Source organism: Caretta caretta, chromosome 7 (genome assembly GCF_965140235.1).
Source record: "Caretta caretta isolate rCarCar2 chromosome 7, rCarCar1.hap1, whole genome shotgun sequence".
Lineage (NCBI taxonomy): Eukaryota > Metazoa > Chordata > Testudines > Cheloniidae > Caretta > Caretta caretta.
The window spans coordinates 86,529,090-86,544,243 of NC_134212.1; the positions used below are offsets into that span (position 1 = coordinate 86,529,090).

Sequence of the window (15,154 nt, forward strand, 5' to 3'; positions counted from 1 at the left end):
GTACTGCAGTTTTGCAAAAAACTTTTATTAAAGCTAGTTTTCAAAAATATCTTTAATAAAACCACAAATATTTGAAAAACTCTTGCCCTGCTTATCAGAAGTGCAAAGACCATAAGAAGAGCAACAGGGTATTACAGAAAAAACTGGTAAGCATGAACAGAACTAGAAAAGAAGATATTCAGGTAACAGGCCACACAGACCAACATTTTAAAGACAATCCTGTTAAGTTACATTGTTTTGCCACCAGCAATCTCACCATATGGGTTTTGATGTGCTTCCACAATTCAAATTTTGAAAGACATAGATCCAAATAGTAAATTTACAACCCTTATCTGGGGCACAATGGTAATCCAATAACCTATTTAATCCTAACTAAAATTTAGGAGAAGAAGATTTAAAATAGTGTCACCAAAAAGTTCGTTTTCATCTCACTTGCTATCATATCTTCCCAGCCACAATGCACCGATGCGCATGTGCTCTACACTGGAAGTCAGGAAGGTTGCAGAGATTCACTGGAACTTAGGTGTTCATTTGTGGATTGACAAAGGCTAGAAAGTCAATAGATAATTATTTCTTTGCCTTCTTGGGTGCTGTTTTCTTTCTTCCTTTTTTGGAATTGTTTCCATACTTTGCTTCCATCTGAGCCAGAAAGTCATCTATTTCTTTTTTTCTATCTTTATTTCTGCTCTATAAAATGAATGAGAAATCTGTTTACCAAAAAGTCATTGTGAGATCCAACTTCATTAGAATACTCTGTATAGTTAAATAAGATGTTGAGAATATGGAAGATGTATTACAATTATGTAAAAAGAACAGGAGTACTTGTGGCACCCTAGAGATTAACAAATTTATTAGACCATAAGCTTTCGTGGGCTACAGCCCACTTCATCGGATTCACAGAATGGAACTTATAGTAAGATATATATATATACACACATACAGATAAGCTGGAAGTTACCATACAAACTGTGAGAGGCTAATTAGTTAAGATGAGCTATTATCAGCAGGAGAAAAAAACTTTTGTAGTGATGATCAAGATGGCCCATTTAGACAGTTGACAAGAAGGTGTGAGGATACTTAAGGAAATAGATTCAATATGTGTAATGATTAGTAATGTAATTAGTCTCTAAGGTGCCATAAGTACTCCTGTTCTTTTTGCGGATACAGACTAATATGGCTGCTACTCTGAAACCTATAATTATGTAAAAATCTGTGGTCCACCTTAATCTAATATCTAAAAATAAATGTTAAGCAAGGCTACAAAAGGGCAACAAAAATATTTACTGATTGACAATAAGCGCGGGTTCCTAGAAGGAGGTAACAGACCAGAACTATATTCTGGAAAGGAAAAATGATCTAGGGATCTAATTTGTTTATACAAATACAGCATAAGAGATTCCCTTGCCATTAACTAAAATAGGTACAATTCAAAAATATAACGTAAACAGCAGCACATTTCCTCCTCCACCCCTACAAACATATCAGCAAGCATAATTCAAATTAGCATCTTCACATCCCCTTCCAAAGCAAACCATCCCTCCCATAGCCACCTCAGTGTTCGCTAAATGCCTATTCAGATGGGCCTTGCTGCATACAGGGAAGATCAGCAGATTCAGGCTATTTCAGATCAAGGCAGGGAGAACAGATGCAGTGAATTCCAAAGTCAAGGGTTCTTCATGCAACACCCTTTGTCAGAAGCGCGCTCACATATACAGAGGGAGCTCAAAGTCAAACTCAAGCACCTCCATCAGCCTCAACAGCGACAGTATGGCATGGGGAGTAACGCAATTCCTCAAACAGAAAAATCTCAGGTCAGTTACAGCTTGCTTTTCGAAGGGGCTGAGCATGCAGTTCTCATTGGACTTCAATGGACTAGTGGGTGCTCAGCACTTCCAAGAAGCAGGCCACTTAACTTTATAGGTAAAAATCAATACCTTAAACTCCGCCTGGAAAACATTAAGCAGCCACTAAAGCTCCTGGGAGTACAGATATCATGTGTTCACAGCAAGACCCTTCACTTAACTATCAAGTTACTACATTCTTCATAGCTTCAGATTTTAAATAAATTTAAGGTGCAACCTCATGTAGACTGCACTGTAGCTGTCCTACCTACAGGAGACGGAAGCACAGATCATAGCAGCATGGTCCACCTCAGAAAAAAAAAAAAAAGAATGCAAGCTCCTGGCCAGACACAGATAGTAAAAAGCCAACTTGGTTGTAGATGCTCTTTTGTCCTTTAAAAACAGCTGAGAATTTAACTACATCCCTCAAGATATGACCTGTGAGGATGTCTGGCCTTCATTTGTAATCGGAGGAAATTATAAAATCTCTGCTAACTACAGAGTTAGCATCTTTCAAACTTCATAATCGCTAATATTCTCAGGATTCAAACTTAGCTTTCTTGCCCTTACTCAGAGCCCAAATTTGCCTACTTGACAACATGCTCTGGGATGGACAAGCTACCTATATAAAGGTAGGTGTTATCAGCATGAGAACACTTCGACACATCTCACTAGCGAGTGGCCTCACATGCACATTGAATAAGGGATGACAGACTAGTTCCTTATGGTCCCCAACAGGATAGAGACCTCAGGGCAGACTACCACCACATGACCTGTGAAATCTTTCAGGGAGTAAAGAACGAAGCCAATGAAGAACATTCCTGTCTACACCCATCAAGGACTGCAAACACATCAATGGCTCCTTTACTGTAGTATCTATTTAGTACAGCAATTTCTAGGTTCCTAATCTAAACTTTCATGGTTTATTTGGGACCAGAATAAGTATAACTACAGTGAACCAGGTTATCTTAGTGTAAGTGAATTTATTAAATAAAATTTTGCATCATATTCAGTGTTAATCAGAGCCTTCTGAAGACTAAATGAAAGGCATAAAATTCAACACTAGGACTCATTCCAATCTCCAGTAGATTTTTTTTTCCCCCCAATATGCAATAATCTGTAAGCATATTAGCCTATTGGCATTTGGGCACCAAAAGGTAACAACTATCTGAAGTCAAAGACATAAAAATGCCTTCTCTACAGAGATCCTCAAATCTTACTTGAATTAGTGCTTTCAAGTCATCTTCCCCATCACCAAGACCGAGTTCCTCCCTGGTCTTTTCTGCCTCTTTAGCTTCTTCTTGAGCCTGAAATAGTAACTAGCTGCTTAGACGAAAACAAACAGCAGGTTATTTGATTAAAGTTTTATTACAACAGTCATTGAATAATTCCTTTTGTGTCTAAATACAAACCAGAGGAGCAAAGTAGCAAAAAACTCTAGTGGAAAAAGATATTTGTTCAAAGTTGTTTGGCCTTAAAGTGTTGTCTGCATTAAACAAATGTCCAATACTGGTTCTGCTATTAGGAAATCCTACCATGTTTTTGCTTCTTCACATCTGAATTTTAACAACTTTTATCATTCAACTATCAATAAAATTGATGCATGAACTGTCTGGTATAAAGAATAAATATATAGTAGGATTCCAGAAGTCAGTTTTTGGCCTAACATTGTCCTGTTAGATTTGGGTCAGTCAAGAGACACTGATCTGCTCCAATTTTTGAACTTTGATAAGCTGTTAGCAAAGTGGGTGTGGTATTCAAACAGATGAAATGTAAATAGAAAGTAATATACAAGTGCCTATTATTGCACTGAAACCCTTAGCAGCAAACAGACTGCAATTAAATGACATGATATTTGAAAAACTAAGGCTGTATCTACACTACAGACCTTACAGCGGCACAGCTGCACTGCACCACTGTAAGGTCGCCTGTGTAGCCACTCTACGCTGGTGGGAGAGAGCTCTCCTGCCGGCATAATTAAACCACCCCCCAATGACTGGCAATAGTTATGTCAGCAGGAGAACATCTCCTGCCAACACAGTGCTGTCCACACTGGCGCTTTTGTTGATGAAACTTATGTCAATCAGGGGTTGGTTTTTTTCCACACCTCTGAGTGACAAAAGTTTTGCAAACAAAAGTGCTAGTGTAGACAAAGCCTTAGTTACTGTTGAAAAGACAAAATAGAAAGTTTCTAGACTCAGATTCAAACTTTAAGTCCAGCAATTCATGATGGTGTCTCAGTTCTGTCTTTATAAAACTCATCCTATGTTTTTCCAATGGGTAGAGAATTTGTAAGTAAAGTGAGGCACAGTTTACATGGATTTGAAAAGAATACTTCCTGCCAAGTGTAAATATTGAATAATTTTCCCCTTTGACCTCTTGCATGTGCAGTAACATACCCTCCTTTTCCTTGCATTCATTTTTTGCTTAGACTCTCTTACAAAGACTTTGTAGGATGGAACTTCTCCAGAGTCAATGGCTTGTTGTATAATCTTCCTTATTCTTGGCTCATCTGTATAATCAACACACAGCACAGATTCCATAATTTTGTCTATGTCTCCCTTGAAATCTTTATATGCTGCTTTAACGTCAGCCAGCTCTTCTTCTGAACCTTTGTACTTCTTTTCAAAGTCTTCAATATCTTTTATGGTGATCTGAAATTTTAAAAATTAAGTAAAACATCATGAATTACAAGATTTATTTACCACAGAAGGCAAATTCTCAAAGTCCGATTAGAAAAGAAATTTAGAGACACGTTCAAGTTTTCCAGCCCAAAATTTGATGTTAAAATTATTCTAAAAAGGGAAATGAAAGTTATTCGCCAGTAATGGGAGTTCTTTAGGAAGGACTCTACCCATTCAAACTCATGGGACAATTTGAAAAGCAGTGCTATTATCTGAAGAAAGTGGGACGTGGAGTTCTGATTAAACAGGGACTGAAATACTGCTCTAATAAACTGAGCATCCTATTGGGATGCTAGGTGTAAAGCATCATGCTTTGTAAACATATAAATAAAAGGTCCACGTAGCAGCTTTGCAAATTTCTACAATAGGAATACGCTGAAGGCACATAAAGGAGGCCTTCATTACTCTTGTGGAATGCGATCGGCAATGAAGTGCTGCAGCTCTGCTGCTGTAATGTTTTAAGTGTAGACATACCCTAAGGCACTGAGGCTTGGTCTACACTACAGACTTAGGTCCATGTAAGGCAGCTGACATCGACCTAATTATGTCTGTATCTACAATAGAATGCTGCTTCCACTGAAGTAAGTGGCCTGCTACACCGACATAACAACTGCATCTCCACGAGGTTAGGGCAACACAGTGTCCGTGTAGACCTGAGGGCCACATCAGGGAATAGAAATTGTATGCTCACAAAATTGAGGTTGGGGTGAGGGAGGGAGGGCTCTGGTTGGGGGTGCAGGCTCTGGGGTGGGGCTGAGGAGTTTGGGATTAGGAGGATGCTCTGGGCTGGGACCGAGGGGTTTGGAGGGGGATCAGGGCTGGGGTCCGGGAAGAGGTGCAGGTTCCGACTGTGGGTGCAGGCTCTGGGGTGGGGCTGAGGATGAGAGGTTTGGGGTGCAGGAGGGTGCTCCATGCTGGAATCGAGGGGTTTGAAGAGTGGGAGGGGGATCAGGGCTGGGGCAGGGGCGTGGGGAAAGCCTCAGGGGTGCGGGCTCCAAGCGGTGCTTACCTCAAGTGGCTCCCGGAAGCAGTGGCATGTCCTTTCTCCAGCTCCTAGGCATGGAGCTGACCCTGACCCTCGGAGCGGGGCCATGCCATGGCTTCTGGGAGTCATGTGGTATGGCCCCCGTCCTGGCTGGAGCACCGAAGTGGGACTGAACCACGTGGTGTGGCCCCCGACTCAGTGCCCCAGCAGAAGCTCGCGGGCTGGCTTAAAATGGCTCGCAGGCCACATCTGCCCCGCAGGCTGTAGTTTGTCCACCCCTGGCGTAGACACTGCATTACTTACATCAGCTGTTGGCTGAGATTCTTGTCAGTTTCACGGCTGCCTGGACTCAGAGCAGCAGTGCTGGGGCTCACATCTGGAGCCCTGAAACTGACAAAAATGACAATTGCATTGCTGGTAGGCTCCATACTGTGAAACTGAGCCCAACCTGGGCCCACACCTTCCCTCCTGCCCCAAGCTATCAGCCAGCCACTGGGCTCACAACTGGAGCCCCCACCTTCCACCCCGGGAAACAGCCTGGGCTGTAAGCCCAGCCTGGTTATTCTTACCAAGTAATACATAGTTTATTTTAGCCTGACCTCCTGCACATTGCAGGCCACAGAACCTCACCCACCAATCCTGTAATAGACCCACAACTTCTGGCTGAGTTACTGAATTCCTCAAATCATGGTTTAAAGACAAAGTTACAAAGAATTCACCGTTTACACTAGTTTAAACCTGCAAGTGACCCATGTCCCATGCTGCAAAGGAAGGTGATAACCCCCAAGGTCTCTGCCAATCTGACCTGGTGTAAAACTCCTTCCTGACCCCAAATATGGGTTTCAGTTAGACCCTGAGCACGTGGGCAAGACGCACCAGGCAGATACCTGGGAAAGAATTATCTGCAGTAACTCAGAGACCTCCCCATCTAGCATCCCATCTCTGGCCAATGGGTATTTTTGCTACTGGCAGTCGCCAATGGGCCACATGCCACTGTAGGCTGTCCCATCATACCATCCACTCCATAAACTTATCAAACTGAGTCTTGAAGCCAGTTAGATTTTTTGCCCCCACTGCTCCCCTTAAAATCAACTACACATTCAAGTTGAAGAGAACAAATAAAGAGCATCAGCCTCCAGGCTATCTCCAGAAGGAATTTAACTACAACTGACTTTTGCATCACCAGCATCTCATGATAAAAGCCCATTGAAATAACTAGTATTATCAAGGATGCCTGAGAGAAGACTGTGTGTTTACCCTCTCCTTTGATCAAATTTGGGGCAAAGCACACGGTAAGCTCATTGCAGTAAGCCACTGTTGTCTGAGCCTTGGTGAAGGCAATCTAGTGAGCCTATGTAAAGCCAACGGAAAGTTTTCTGCCCACTATCTTCTTCTAGAGCCCTAACCATCACTTTGCTCTTGTTTTACACCTGAAGCATTTTATTGAGGTAGATGAACATATACCCAAGTGATCAGTGACATGTTTTAATTCAGCTAGAGCAGGGTGGATTTGATTTAAATCACTAGTCAGGAAGGCTCGATTTAATCATGGATTTCTACATAAAAGTGCGTTCTTGTTGGCTGTTAACCTTAATACATATTCTTCACAACTCAGAGATAGATGTAGGTTTCATTTTTATAAGGTACACACTACACATTTTTAAAGTGATTTATTTTGAAGACTTTTCAGATTAGTTTTACAGCTATATCAGAAAATGAATGATTGTTTGGTTATTTCATTTATCAAAGGTGATTGAAACAGATATTTATGAAGTCATTGGGAGGTGAACTATCTCCAGTTCAACAGGTTAGTCACTAATATTTGGAGGGTTTTCTTGCCATGCTGTATTAGGAGGAAATCACCACCAGACAGACATTTAAATTGTTTTAACAACAACATTCTGTATTCTGGATTTTTTTCTTCAACTGCAAATATATAATATTTTAACAAAACAAACATACGAATTTTTGAATTTAGTTCTTTTAAATCAGGTTTGTTTTTGTTAAAATTGTTTTGAACTAAAATAGTTAAATATTTATTAAAAAAATTAAATCGACTATGTCAGCCAGGTCAACATGAGAAACTTAAAATATTGGCTTCTGCAGCTAACTCAGTCATCTTCACCTTCATTTTCCTGTTTGTTCATAATCTGCAAAAGAAAAAACAAGCTTTCCTACTTTTTCAGGTCCCAAACGATTTCTCAATTTGGAATGAATTAGTCCAAAGGAAGAAAATATTCTTTCTACACCAGCAGAAGAAGCCACTGCTGTTAAAAGTGAGATTATCACTTCAACGGTCTCTGAATCCAAGTGCTTAAGTGACTTCCACCAGTTCACTGGTGTGACTTTCTTTAAATCATCATCATCAAACATATATTTCTTGAATGGTTCACCCTTAGCTCTGAAGTTTATTATAGCTGGCATTATGGAGGGATGATTGCTGGATGTCCATGTCATAGCCACCTCCTCTTCTTCAGCCGTTAAGGTTTGACCCTGGTACCGAGTATTGAGAATATTTGCAAGAAAGTGAGCTGGAGATAGTGCTTGTCCCATTCTTTTTTTTAATGCTTGTAATTTAACTCTGTCATTGCATATTTCTCTTTTTAAGATCTCACTCAGTTCCTTCCAAATTTCAACAGCATCAGCAATAAAACAGCTATTTCCCTGCATTTTGTTCAAAACTACAGAAATAGGCTTCAGCATACTCAGCATGTCTTCAACATTTCTTTTAAGCCCAATGTTGAGAACTTTGGCTGTAAAATGCCATCTATTTTTTCACTATTTTGTTCACAAACTGTCATCAGATTAGGCCAGTTCTTGATATAGTGCTCAAAACAGTCCACTACTGAGTTCCACCGCACGTCTTGTGGGAGAGTTAGCTTGGTTCCTCCCGCTTTTTTCAGAGCAGCTACTGCAAAGTGGTTGTTACGGAAGTATTCTGCAATTTCAAAAACATTAGCCTTTCTTTCTGGAACACTGAAGTCTTTGGCTAGGAGGTGCATCAAATGAGCACTGCAACCGTATGTTATTAGCTTCGGAATCTCTTCACTCTCTTCTAAATTTCTTCTCATCTTGGATACATTGGCAACATTGTCTGTGACCAAGCTGCATACTAGACATTTGAATTTTTTTTCAGTTTATTATAGATTTTACTGCTACTTCTTGTAAGTTTTCTGCTGTTTGTGCATTTCCTGATGTATCAATTGTTTCTGTAAGGAAGACATTCCCTTCTTCTGTTGTCACACAAGCACATACAACAGGATCATTGTGGACATTGCTCCACCCATCAAGACTCAGGTTAACAATTTCACCCTCTAGTCCTGTTGCACACTGCTCAATTTCTCTTTCATACACTTTATCCAGCAATTTGCCTGTGACATCTGCTCTGTTGGGTGGACTGTATCTTGGTCTTAATGACTGCACCATGTTAATGAAGTGTGGGTTCTCAATCATACGGAAAGGAGAGTTTGTTGCATAAACAAACCGGGCAATTTTTTCATCAATTAGCTCTTTTTGTAATCTGCTGGTTTTTATCACAAATTTATCTATGGTTGTTTCTGGACGATGGAGGTTTTTTTTTCTTTTTTACTACAGGTGATATACTGCAGCTATGTGACATACATGATGGAACTGAAACAATATCATTGGCAGATAACTGAAACTATAGAAAATGATGGTGATCTTGAAGGTGGATAGTCTTCAGAATCCTGTATGTTGAGGGTGGATTCTCCTAAACAAAATAAGTCAATGCAGTTATTTATTATTCCCATACTGATCACTTAATATTACTCATTGCATCCACTGACACCAAGCACTACTTTAAAGGTGAAATTGTAAAAGGAAGATCTGCCTATTTCAACTATTTATTTTTTATCACAACTGCATCTAAAATGATAGTACCTTCTCAACTAACAACTATATTTTTTTGCTCTAACATGAGAATTCAAGAATAGCCCAGAAGGAAGACAGGCAGCCCTTTAGAAAGGAGTATGAAATAAAAAAGTTTACCAACCTGAAGATCCTGAATGTTCAGACATGTTCCTTTCATCATCTTCAGCACAGCCTCCTCCTGAGAAGGAACACTTCTCATGATGTTGTTTCATTCAGCCAACCAGGCTTTGCATTTGTTTGTTGCACTGTTTGCATTTTGCACATATGCCTGTCTTACCCACAGGTAGAGGAACGTCATTAAAATAGTCCCAAACTGTGTCTCTTTTACGGCCTGCTGCCATTATAGGTTTTCCCTTCTAGTGAGAGAATGGTAGAGCAATAGAATTAGCAACTGCCCAGCGCTTTACAACACTAGAGCAGATATGGTAGATAGCTAGAAAGAAAACAAGTTCCCCTTAACCAGGGCTGCAGCACTTTTCGAGCATGCACCAGCTACAGAGACCATTATCTAGCAATTCCCGACACATCCTCCCTCCTAGGAGCACTAGATCTGGGACTCCCCCAGTAGCAGTGCTGAGAATTCCCCTGGCTCACTCCGACAGCCCCTACCTTCTTGAAGAGCAGTCTCCAGTATTCCTCCCAGTTGCGGTCCCGGCTCAGTGCGTCTGACTCCTCATCTACAATCCCCTGCTCGTCGTACAGCGCCCGCTGGTCCTGGTCGCTCAGTACCGCGTACACCTTGCCTAGGAGCTGAGGAAACAACCGTCACCCTCCGCAACGAGTCGCTCCAAGCAGCGGCGCGCTCCCCTTCTCGCGGCTCAGTCTCCCCCTCCCACTCGGCCGCCAACAGAAGCAGCCTTTGCTGCGGGGGATTCAGGACGCCGCTCACAAGCCGCTGCGACCCTGCGGCGCCCCAGGCGCTGCGCCCGCCGAGCTCCGGCTGCGCCGCAGCTCACCTGGAAGCGCCGGGTCGCCTCCTCCTTGCGGTCCGGGGCCGCGCGGTCCGGATGGACCTGCAGCGAGACCCTGTGGTAGCCGCGGCGGATCTCGTCCCCCGCGGCCTCCCGTCTGACGCCCAGCACTTGATAGAGGTCGGCGGCGCCGAACGCCGCCTCGCACTGCTCCAGCAGCCCCATCCCGCCGCTGGCGCCTCCTTCGCGCCGCGCGACTAGCTTCGGCGTTTCGCGGGCCGAGTTTAGCGCGCGCGCGCCACGTCTGCGACCCGCGCTGCTTTACGGCCAGGCCTGGAACTGCCGCAAAGACGCGCAGTTGAGGCAGGCAGAGCAACTAAATCCCGCAGCCTTTAGCTGTTGCGGCTACGGCCCCGTCCGCAGGAGGTTTCGCGTTGGAACGGCGGGCGGGCCGCTCGCAGGGACTGGCCGTCCCTGGGACTTCCCCGCAGGAAGCGGGACTGGCCGCTGCCCACGTGTCCCTGCCCTGTGCCTCCTCCCAAGACTCAGCGAGGCGTTGCGGGCCGCAGCACCGGGCCGGTGTGATCCTACATTGGGGCCGCGCTTCCGCTGCCTGACGCACTTTTGTCTCGCGGCTGTTACTGAGCATGCTCGGTCCCATCTGCGGAAGCCAGGCCTCAGACCTAATGACAGCGTCTTCCGCGCTGCTCTGGGGCCGGGGGCTAAAGGGAGGGGAGCGATGCGCAGACTCTGTCCAGGGGGAAAGTGATTGCGCACTGGGAGTTAAACAGCTGGAGGCAGGAGCGTAAGCACAGGGTGGGCACTATAGGCTCACAACACCGCGATAAATTGACAACCCCAAGAATTAAAAAAATCTTGAGTTGTGGACCACGTTGGGAAATAAAAGAGAAAATAGTTTGTGTTTTTAATTTGCGTTTTTGTTTCTAAAAGGTAACTTCTCTAGAGGCCTGGAGTGTTGCTGCTGACTTCAGCAAGGGGAGGAGAAAGCTCCAAGAGACACCAATCAGTACTTGGCAAAACCCACATTTATCAGAAAGCACTGTTTTGTAACAGCTGATAACTTTTAAAAAGTGTATATTGCTTCCCTTGGAAACTGCCCCAAAACTGAATGACAAAATGGTGTTTTGCAGATTTTTGAAGTAATGGCATAAAACTCAAGGGAAAATACTTTGTACAAAACTCACTGATTTTTTATTCTATGCAACTTAAATGTATGCATAGATGTGTGATACATAGGAAGTGGTACACAGATGAATATGGAAGTAATAAAACTAAATGTGTACATAATTCTGAAGTTTACATTTTTGAGAGAAGAACTGAAATTACCAAAAATACACACCTAGACATTTATTTCCAGCTAATGCATGCGCTGTTAACATTAGGGAGGGAACAGAACATACCTCTGTTGTAAATTCAAGCTTCACCTTCTAATTAGTTACAACATCTAGAAGGTAATATTGTAGATTATGGTTGCTTTCATTAAAATATTGTATAAGTTACAAAAACTAACACTTGTCTGCATTATTGTGGGCTCAAGAATGCTCTTCCCCATCACGATCAGTCAGTATGAAAAGTATTCACAGCTTGATTAATGTTGATTGTGTTTATACAGACTATGTTACACCTGCAGAAATAATTTCTCTGGATAATTCTGAGAGAGATTCAAATCCCTCTTACCCAATTTTTTCTTAAATATATCTTATATAAACAATCATTTTTTCCCCAAAAATTCAATGCACTTAGCACTAGCACTAACACTTACAAGCAGAATAAAGTCATGGCAATCAAGGAATTAAATATAAAACATTTACCAGCTTTATTCTTCAGAACTTGTTGTTTTTAATTTTGCCTTAACTTCGGGCGATGACTCTTTAGTTCTTTGAATCTTTATAGTTTTAACTCTCTTTTTTGAAATAACCTTTTTTACGGTTTTCTTCTCTGTTGCAACTCTTGACTTTTTGAGTCTTCTGTTTTTGTAACGTATCAGATCTTCACGTCCAACATCAACCATTTGCTCCTCCCATGACTTCATTTCATTTTCATACCGAACCTTGTCATCTTCAGCAAGCTGTAGATATGTCTGAGAAATGATTTAAAATGTTTCAATATTTCTTTAAGTAAAATTCTGGCTGTTACTGGAAATGGAAATTCTGCCAAATCCCATGGCATTTTCCCCTTCCCAATGCTCCACAAGAATTTGAAGCATCTGTTTCTTAGAATCAAATTCACTCACAAATGAAAACAATAATAAGTTGCTGCATAGTAAGTTATTTATCTCTTTAAACAACATAAGAAAGTCTATTTCAAATTCCTCAGTAACCTCTACCTTCACTTTCCTAAGAGCTGTCATTTCTTCTGCTTCTTGAGACCTTCAGGCTCCCTACACCTTCAATTTTCCCTCCATCCTAGGGTCTTATGTTGAGGTAGAATATTCAGGCAATTGCATATTTAAAATTTGCAAATTTACTCTTCTGGAATGTTTTAAGCAATTTCAGCTAAACCAGATAAAGCATTAGCTGTATGCTCTAATAAACTCATGAGCAGTGAAACCATGTTGAGATTTCAGACTTAATACTTCAATGAAGAAACTGCCTTTTCAATTTTAAATGTTAGAAAAACTGTTTGTATGGCCTGATGCTTTACCCAGACAGACAAGTCCCCATCTTGAGCTTACAATATAATATACTCTGTTTGCATGAAGTCTTCTTATGAGAGTACATGAGAAGCGTTTTACCTTTTTGCACAGACACATTAGACCTCCAGATAAAATCTTTAACTCTCCCTTTTCCCCATTGCTAAGTAAATATTAGCTAAGAAATACTATGTTTAGGGGCAGTTAAGGTTACAACAGGACAAATTCCATCCATCCAGAACTTGAGAAGAATGGAAATAAAAAGTTAAGTAGAAAGACTTGTGCATTTCTCTCCATTCAACTATTGATTTGATAATGTACTCCAATACTCCATAAGGCTTTTGTTTCCAACAAAAACCAAAAAGCAATACATGACCTCAACTTCAAATTTGCACTTTAACACAAAACCTTAACAATAAGATCATATTCTTTTATATCAGTTATGCCAACAGATCAGCACATCTGACTGTCACACTCCATGCATTTGGGAAATGATTCTGCCTTACCATTTCTGAGGTCATTAAGGTTTTGCATTGGAGTACAAGTTTGATGAAGCTGGGGTACATAAGGATTACAGCTGGAAAGAGAAACCAAACAGATATTTCTGCACAACCAATTTCAAACTCAATTCTCTCTCTAGAAAGGAGTATGAAATATAAATAGCTGTGTGCTCCACTTACACATTCAAACAAACATTATTTGGACAGAGGAAATTCAGGACAAGGAATGCCAGGTTTAAAAGAAAGTCAAGATTAAGAAAGGCCAATTGGGTTTTTATTAGGGCTGTCAAGCGATTAAAAAAATTAATCACACTATTAAACAATAATAGAATACTATTTATTTATATATTTTTGGATGTTTTCTACATTTTCAAATATATTGATTTCAATTCCAAAACAGAATATAAAGAGTAAGGTGCCCGCTTTATATTTATTTTTGATTACAAGTATTTGCACTGTAAAAAAACAAAAGAAATAGTATTTTTCAAATCACCTAATACAAGTACTGTAATGCAATCGCTTTATCATGAAAGTTGAATTTACAAACATAGAATTAGGTAAAAAACCTGCGTTCAAAAATGAAACAAAGTCCATTCAGTCCTACTTTTTGTTCAGCCAATTGCTCAGACAAACAAGTTAGTTTACATTTGCAGGAGATGATGCTGCCCGCTTCTTGTTTACCATATCACCTGAAAGTGAGAACAGACCATTCGCATAGCATTTTTGTAACTGGCATTGCAAGATATTTACCTGCCAGATGCACTAAAGATTTATATGTCCCTTCATGCTTCAGCCACCATTCTTGGGGACGTGTCCACGCTGATGATGGGTTCTGCTCAATAACAATCCAAAACAGTATGGACTGACGCATATTCATTTTCATTATTTGAGTCAGATGCCACCAGCAGAAGATTGATTTTCTTTTTTGGTGGTTCAGGTTCTGTAGTTTCTGCACTGAAGTGTTGCTCTTTTAAGACTTCTGAAAGCATGCTCCACATCCTGTCTCTCTCAGATTTTGGAAGGCACTTCAGATTCTTAAACCTTGGGTTGAGTGCCATAGCTCTTTTTAGAAATCTCTCACTGGTACCTTCTTTGTGTTTTGTGAAATCTGGAGTGAAAGTGTTCTTAAAATGAGCAACATGTCCTGGGTCATCATCTGAGACTGCTATAACATGAAATATATGTCAGAATGCGGGTAAAACAAAGCAAGGGACATAGAATTCTCCCCAAAGGAATTCAGTCACAATTAAAGCATTTTTTTGTTTTGTTTTGTTTTTTTAAAACGAGCATCATCATCATGGAAGCATGTCCTCTGGAATGTTGACTGAAGCATAAAGAGGCATATTAATATTTTGGCATATCTGGCATGTAAATACGTTGCAATACCGGCTACAAAAGTGCCATGTGAATGGCCTGTTCTCACTTTCTGGTGACACTGTAAATAAGAAGAGGGCAGCATTATCTCCTGTAAATGTAAACAAACTTGTTTGTCTGAGCAATTGGCTGAACAAGAAGTAGGAATGGGTGGACTTGTAGGCTCTGAAGTTTGACATTGTTTTATTATTGAGTGCAAATATGTAACAAAAAAAAAATCTAAATTTGTAAGTAGCACTTCCACAACAGAGATTGCACTACACTATTTGTATGAGGTGAACTGAAAAATACTTTATCATTTTCACAGTGCAAATA

At 41.0% G+C, this 15,154-nt stretch overlaps 2 protein-coding genes across 3 annotated transcripts in view; both read right to left on the minus strand.

Annotated features, from left to right (window-relative positions):
• Positions 1–9: 9 nt before the first annotated feature.
• Positions 10–10,855, minus strand: DNAJC9 (DnaJ heat shock protein family (Hsp40) member C9). Its single transcript, XM_048857536.2, has 5 exons — positions 10,358–10,855; positions 10,011–10,151; positions 4,241–4,495; positions 3,062–3,148; positions 10–687 (listed from the first exon to the last, which is right to left on the minus strand). The coding sequence occupies exons 1-5, from the start codon at positions 10,535–10,537 to the stop codon at positions 568–570; spliced, it is 783 nt and encodes a 260-aa protein (XP_048713493.2). The 5' UTR covers positions 10,538–10,855; the 3' UTR covers positions 10–567.
• Positions 7,166–15,154, minus strand: part of TFAM (transcription factor A, mitochondrial) — a 24,586-nt gene continuing 16,597 nt past the window's right edge. Inside the window, exons 7-10 of one of the 2 annotated variants that reach the window (XM_075130915.1) lie at positions 12,145–12,413; positions 10,011–10,151; positions 9,523–9,579; positions 7,166–9,240 (exon numbers count right to left, since the gene is read on the minus strand). In XM_075130915.1, coding sequence (XP_074987016.1) covers positions 12,150–12,413 — 264 coding nt within the window. In that variant the 3' untranslated portion in view covers positions 7,166–9,240; positions 9,523–9,579; positions 10,011–10,151; positions 12,145–12,149. Of the gene's footprint in view, positions 9,241–9,522; positions 9,580–10,010; positions 10,152–10,934; positions 12,414–15,154 lie in introns of both variants that reach the window. The other variant, XM_048857534.2, reaches the window with a different exon arrangement.

What these genes read in the sequence shown, in the direction of transcription:
- DNAJC9 (XM_048857536.2), bottom strand. Translation starts at nt 10,537, where the DNA reads ATGGGGCTGCTGGAGCAGTGCGAGGCGGCGTTCGGCGCCGCCGACCTC. An exon ending in AGGCGACCCGGCGCTTCCAG is followed by an intron (nt 10,152 to 10,357) that starts GTGAGCTGCGGC and finishes TTGTTTCCTCAG; the next exon opens with CTCCTAGGCAAGGTGTACGC. An exon ending in GGAGACTGCTCTTCAAGAAG is followed by an intron (nt 4,496 to 10,010) that starts GTAGGGGCTGTC and finishes TTAAAATTTCAG; the next exon opens with ATCACCATAAAAGATATTGA.